The sequence below is a fragment of the Chroicocephalus ridibundus genome, chromosome 4, assembly GCF_963924245.1.
Source record: "Chroicocephalus ridibundus chromosome 4, bChrRid1.1, whole genome shotgun sequence".
NCBI classification, from domain to species: domain Eukaryota; kingdom Metazoa; phylum Chordata; class Aves; order Charadriiformes; family Laridae; genus Chroicocephalus; species Chroicocephalus ridibundus.
In genome coordinates, this window is record NC_086287.1 from 40,144,466 (window position 1) to 40,149,827 (window position 5,362).

Here is a 5,362-nt window from a genome sequence, read left to right on the forward strand (position 1 = left end):
CTTTTTTTCAAGCCACTTTGGTAAGCTTGATGTCGCCTGTGATCTGCAAAGCTTTCACCAAGTTCAGGGGCTGAATGCGGTGAGTGAAGTCACAGAGCTGCCGCCCATCAAGCAAGAGTCGTATTTGCTGGTGTTCACATAAGAGCTCCATCTGCAATGGAAAAAGACAGGGGATGGTGTCAGAGACAAGCGGCAGAGCTGATTTCACCAGCATGGACTTAGAACCCCATGTGATGGGGACAGTGAAGCACAAAGTCTACCCGTTCTTCTGAAATGCCCCTAATAAATAACCTACCCTCTGCTGAGATGATACTGTAAAGCTCCTCGTAGTGAGTTCTGTCACTAAGACTAGAGAAAGGAAAGGATCTCTCCCATCAGGGCTTGAACTCTTGCTCTCTGTGCCATACTAGACTAGTTAACCTCAATTTCCATAGTTAACTATTTATGGTCATATACATAGCCTTCAGCCTTTTTCCCCACCTTTTCTCCACCCTAATCATAGTACTCCCAAACATACCTTAAACGTGTCGCCTGCCGTAAATGGGAAGTAGGGAATAGTCTTCTCTTCTCTTCCCCATTTCCCAGCAATTCGTGCATTTCGGGTGATGGATTTGTCACTAAAGTTTACTGTAAATAACAGCCCAACATCTTTGCTTGCATCCAGTGGGTCACAGAGCAGAGTCACTGAAAAGCTGAAAAAACAATTAAATGACTGGGACTTCCAGAAATGTAAAAAAGGACATGGTAAGCACATCAGATGCCTATAAACATTAGAGACAGCTATTGATTTCTTGTCAAACTGAAACACGGGATTCCTACAGGGACTGTGCACAGGTTTAAAAACTGCAGAAAGGGATGAGAACAGACGGTCTTTGTTTCTCCTCCGCTTTCTGGCAGGATGCTAGTGACTCTTGATGTTGCTTTCCCCCTCCTGTAACTGGAATCAAACGCATTTGTGAGTGAGCCAATTCCAATTTGTATCCCAAAAGAGGTTATGGAAAACTCTTCACTAGTATTGACTGCACTGGAATTGATCACTGTATATGCAAAAAAGGTGTAATGACAGCACACTTGCTGTCATCCAGACTAAACACAGCAATGAACCTGCACTTCCTGTGTCGAAACCACTGGTTTTCAAGCGGTGTTGATTTGAGACCCCAGCAGACAACCAAGGTGTGAGTTCAAAATTACACTTCTTCCTGGAGGAGAAATGCCCTTTGTGTGCCCCCTCTGGTTTGCATTAGATAAGGGCAAGGAGTAGAAAACACTGGCGCAGCAGCCAGAGGATCCAAAGAGCGAATTATTTCACACCCTTTTAATCTCAATCTAAGAGCAGGAAAGTTAAACAAACAGAGCTATAAATTATGAATCTATATGACTTTCTTCCACCCAAAGAGCACAGACCCTCAAGAAATCATTTGAATTGAGAAGACAGGTAGCAGTACACATGGCAGGGGTGAAGCCCCCACCAGCCGCTTCACCTACCTCTTGGGGTTGGAGTGTACTACCCCTATGACCGTCAGTTTCATGGCTGGTCTCAGGCCACCTTTAATTTCACCAACATACTGCTCCACCTGCAGAGAACAGTGAAAACTTGCTGTGGTAGGTCACGCCGAGGGTAAACCGTCTTCAGCAGCTGCTTTGGTCACCTCATATAGCTTGATTTTATTTTTACACATGCAAAAGAATTTAAAAATATTTCCAGCCTAAAATACTTCTTGCGCTTTTGGTATAAATTCTGTCAGTTCTGGTATTTGAGGTGAGCAAGAGGGCCACCATAGCTGGTAAGGAGGCATCGGCTGCCTGACAGGACTGCCGGCTCCGGCGGGCGGTTTCTGACCAAAACTGCTGTCCATAAGATGTGTGGCCGCTGCTGGTGCTCTACCTGACCGATATGTGTGACTGACGACCCTGACAGCATGCCTTGAGTGAGAACAGCCACCACTGACTTCAGGGGACTGACGCCGCTCCCCAAGACCAGAGGAGGTCCGGCAAGCGCTGTGGTGACCCATACCTCTCACGAGTGACAGGACCCAGATCACTGACACGGCCGGGACAAGCCCGTGAGGGCTGCTATGGTCCAGTGAGACAATAAATCTGGTCGCAGCAGATCAAAAGCTTTGTGGCAGCACGACGCAGAGTGCAGGCTCTACGTGAACTGACACCAGTGGGCTTTACGTGGGGACAGACAGCCTCTGTCCTCCTCCACAAGACCACAAAGCCAGCACAGATGCTGCACTGATGCAGTGTTTTGGCAGAAACACAACCATGTCCTCACATCTGAGCCCAGCCACAGCTCTCCCCATCACTTTTTCAAAGCCAGAAAAGGGCTCCCCGGTGGATCTACCTTTGTCCCACTACACTGAGACCTGTAGTTGCAAACTCCACCCGAAGATCAGAGCTACCTCTACTTCCTCCAAGTAATTCTCTAACAGCTTTGATGGTCAGTGGAGAAACTAATACAGGCGATGGCTGACATGAAAAAACAAGAGAGAGCTTGGAAACAAGCGATAGGAACGTTTTGAGACTTCAGCTTCAGAAATATCTGCAAAATGTAAATGCTGGAATACTACACTGCAGCACGTAATCACTCCCCATGCAGAGTCACTTAGAAAGAAGGTGCTATAAAACACTAAGCGTTATTAGCAATTTGCATAACGCTGATAATATTCCAAGGCAATGCACAGCAGACCCTGGTTTTAGATAAAAAGCGCTCTATCATCCCAGTGTTCCAAGGTAAAAATTCAGACATTTTTTGCTAGAAGACCTGCACAATACATGTATTTTGACTATAAGAAGCACTACATCAGCATGGAAACCCACAGACTTCTGTTCACAGCAAATGGGCTTCCATTCAAGTGTAAGTTGCTATGGGTATTTCACACGTACTTTTACATTTTGGAAAAAATGTAACCGATATTAGATTTTTAAATTCTTGAATGACAGTTTGCTTAATGGAAACACAAATTCAAGATGAAGACTGTTTTGCATATACTCCATTCCCTAATTTCAATGTACTAGTTATATCTTCTGCTAAGATCCCCTTAAACAATTTGTTTTCCCACCTTGATATTTACATCCAGCCACCTTTACAACTTCGCAGATATATTAATAAACCTCTAATTGCTAGCAAGGCCAATACTGGAAGAAATGAATTAAAAAGTACTTTCAAAAATGACAGCACTACTGCCGATAGTAATGTACATTTACCCTTGCCAAAGTGGGCAGGTGACTGTAACAAAAGAAAAGCACCAACCACCTGAGATGTCTTATGTGAGGGAGCAGCTCTTCAAGTAAGGAGTCTGACTGTAAGGAGATACTTTAAGTTGAATAAAGCGATTACACAGTGGGTAATAAGTACAGAAGATCCCAGGCTAAATGAACTTCAGCCTCATACAGGTCCTGGGTCCCACTAAAGCTCCTTCCTTGCCTACCTACACTAGAGAGAAGATACAAAATAATACCCCAAATTGAAAATGGACATTGAGAAATTCCACAGAGCTGCACCATAGTAAGCACCATCACTAAAGGCACACGGAATCAGAACTGAATAGACTGAACGATGACCACCACATGGTTTCAACATGTACAGCTTGTCCAGCATGGCTGAAGTCAGTTCAAAGGCATGGCTACCCACGCACCATTTCTCTGCTGACATTGAGTTGACAGTACGGGTGAAAAATACTGAGGATGCCACAGGAGATAATGGTACAAACTCCTGCAGCAGCATATTATGGGGTTTATTGGTGGATCCCAGCCTGTGCACACGTAGCCCCCTTCCCATATTTTCCGTTCAGGAGCCCTGGGGACTCATTCAGTCACTTACTTTGGGACACCTCTCCTCTGTCATCACCGCTCTGCCTCTTACACTTGCCTCCGTCGCAGCAGTCCCCAGAGGAGTTTTTGTTTTGTGTGTCAGGACAAAAAAAACCAAACAAAAAGCCCGGAATAAAGGGAGGATGTTGCGGGGAGGGGGGGGCGCTTATCTCTGCCCGACACCGGCTGGACACCACCCAGCTGAGCAGCTGAGTCACGGCTCTCCGCGCCTCGTCCCACCGGGGAACCTCACAAACAAGGCAGCCAGTGATGGTGAGAGGGCAGTGGGACCACTGGGGTGGGCAGAGCCCTGCCGCCCCGCACAGGAGTGCCAGGCAAGCCGATGGCTGCAGCTGTAGCTCTACCTATACCTACACATTTTTATATAAGTATTTAAAATCATATGTGGGTGTGCATAACATACTGTATTTGCATATGTAATACATATAAATAACATGCCATTTATTTCTTTTGCTACAATTTCTGCCCTCTCTCAAAGCGGTTAATATATATAAAACTTAAGAAGGCCAACCACATCCTGGGCTGCATCAAAAGAAGCGTGGACATTAGGTCGAGGGAGGAGATTCTGCGCCTCTACTCTGCTCTGGCAAGACCCCACCTGGAGTACTGCAGCCAGCTCTGGAGTCCTCAGCACAAGAAAGGCATGAACCTGCTGCAGAGGGTCCAGCGGAGGGCCATGAAGATGATCAGAGGGCTGGAGCACCTCTGCTATGAGGACAGGCTGAGAGAGTTGGGGTTGTTCAGCCTGGAGAAGAGAAGGCTCCAGGGTGACCTTGTAGCGACCTTCCAGTACCTAAAGGGGGCCTACAGGAGAGATGGGGAGGGACTCTTTATCAGGGAGTGTAGTGACAGATGGGGGTAATGGCTTCAAACTGGAAAAGGTTTGATTTAGCTTAGATATTGGGAAGAAATCCTTTACTGTGAGGGTGGTGAGGCAGTGGGACAGGCTGCCCAGAGAAACTGTGGATGCCCCATCCCTGGAAGTGTTCAAGGCCAGGCTGGATGAGGCTTTGCGCAGCCTGGTCTAGTGGGAGGTGTGCCCAGGGCAGGGGGATTGGAACTAGATGGTATTTAATGTCCCTTCCAACCTAAACCATTCTATGATATAGCCACACACGCAGAGAGTGAGTGTGAAGTATAGGGTTATAGACATATACAAGGGTTAAACACACGCACACGTATGTGTATACCCCTATATATATACCCCTCCCTCTATAGGTACGTAGATATACTATACGTGTATATCACCTCCCGTCCGAGGACGACGGACAGACCCCCCCACCCCACACCTCCTACAGCCGCCGACGCTTCCGGCGCGAGCGGCACGCAGCGCAGAGGGGCGGTACCCCTGCGCGCCGGGGGAGGGCGGAGCTTCGAGCGACAGCCAATCAGAACCACGAGAGGCCGGAGCACGGGGCGGAGCTGTCATGCGGTGAGAAGCGGGCGCGGGGCGCGCCGGCGGGCGGGGGCGGTAGTGGTGGGAGGGGAGGGCGGGGCTTGCGCTGCCCGGGTTCCTGAGGCGGCG

General features: G+C 48.0%; 1 protein-coding gene across 1 annotated transcript; it reads right to left on the reverse strand.

Moving 5' to 3' along the window:
- LOC134515685 (galectin-related protein A-like) lies at positions 1–3,987 on the reverse strand. Its single transcript, XM_063334924.1, has 4 exons — positions 3,827–3,987; positions 1,486–1,574; positions 518–692; positions 1–151 (listed from the first exon to the last, which is right to left on the reverse strand). Exons 1-4 carry the CDS (start codon positions 3,848–3,850, stop codon positions 8–10), a joined length of 432 nt encoding a protein of 143 aa, XP_063190994.1. The 5' UTR covers positions 3,851–3,987; the 3' UTR covers positions 1–7.
- Between the last annotated feature and the right edge of the window lie 1,375 nt (positions 3,988–5,362).

Coding starts and splice junctions, on each gene's coding strand:
- LOC134515685 (XM_063334924.1), bottom strand. CDS start 3,850: ATGACAGAGGAGAGGTGTCCCAAA. Junction 1,575..3,826: donor CAGAGGAGAGGTGTCCCAAA/GTAAGTGACTGA, acceptor TGTTCTCTGCAG/GTGGAGCAGTATGTTGGTGA. Junction 152..517: donor CGGCAGGCGACACGTTTAAG/GTATGTTTGGGA, acceptor TTTCCATTGCAG/ATGGAGCTCTTATGTGAACA.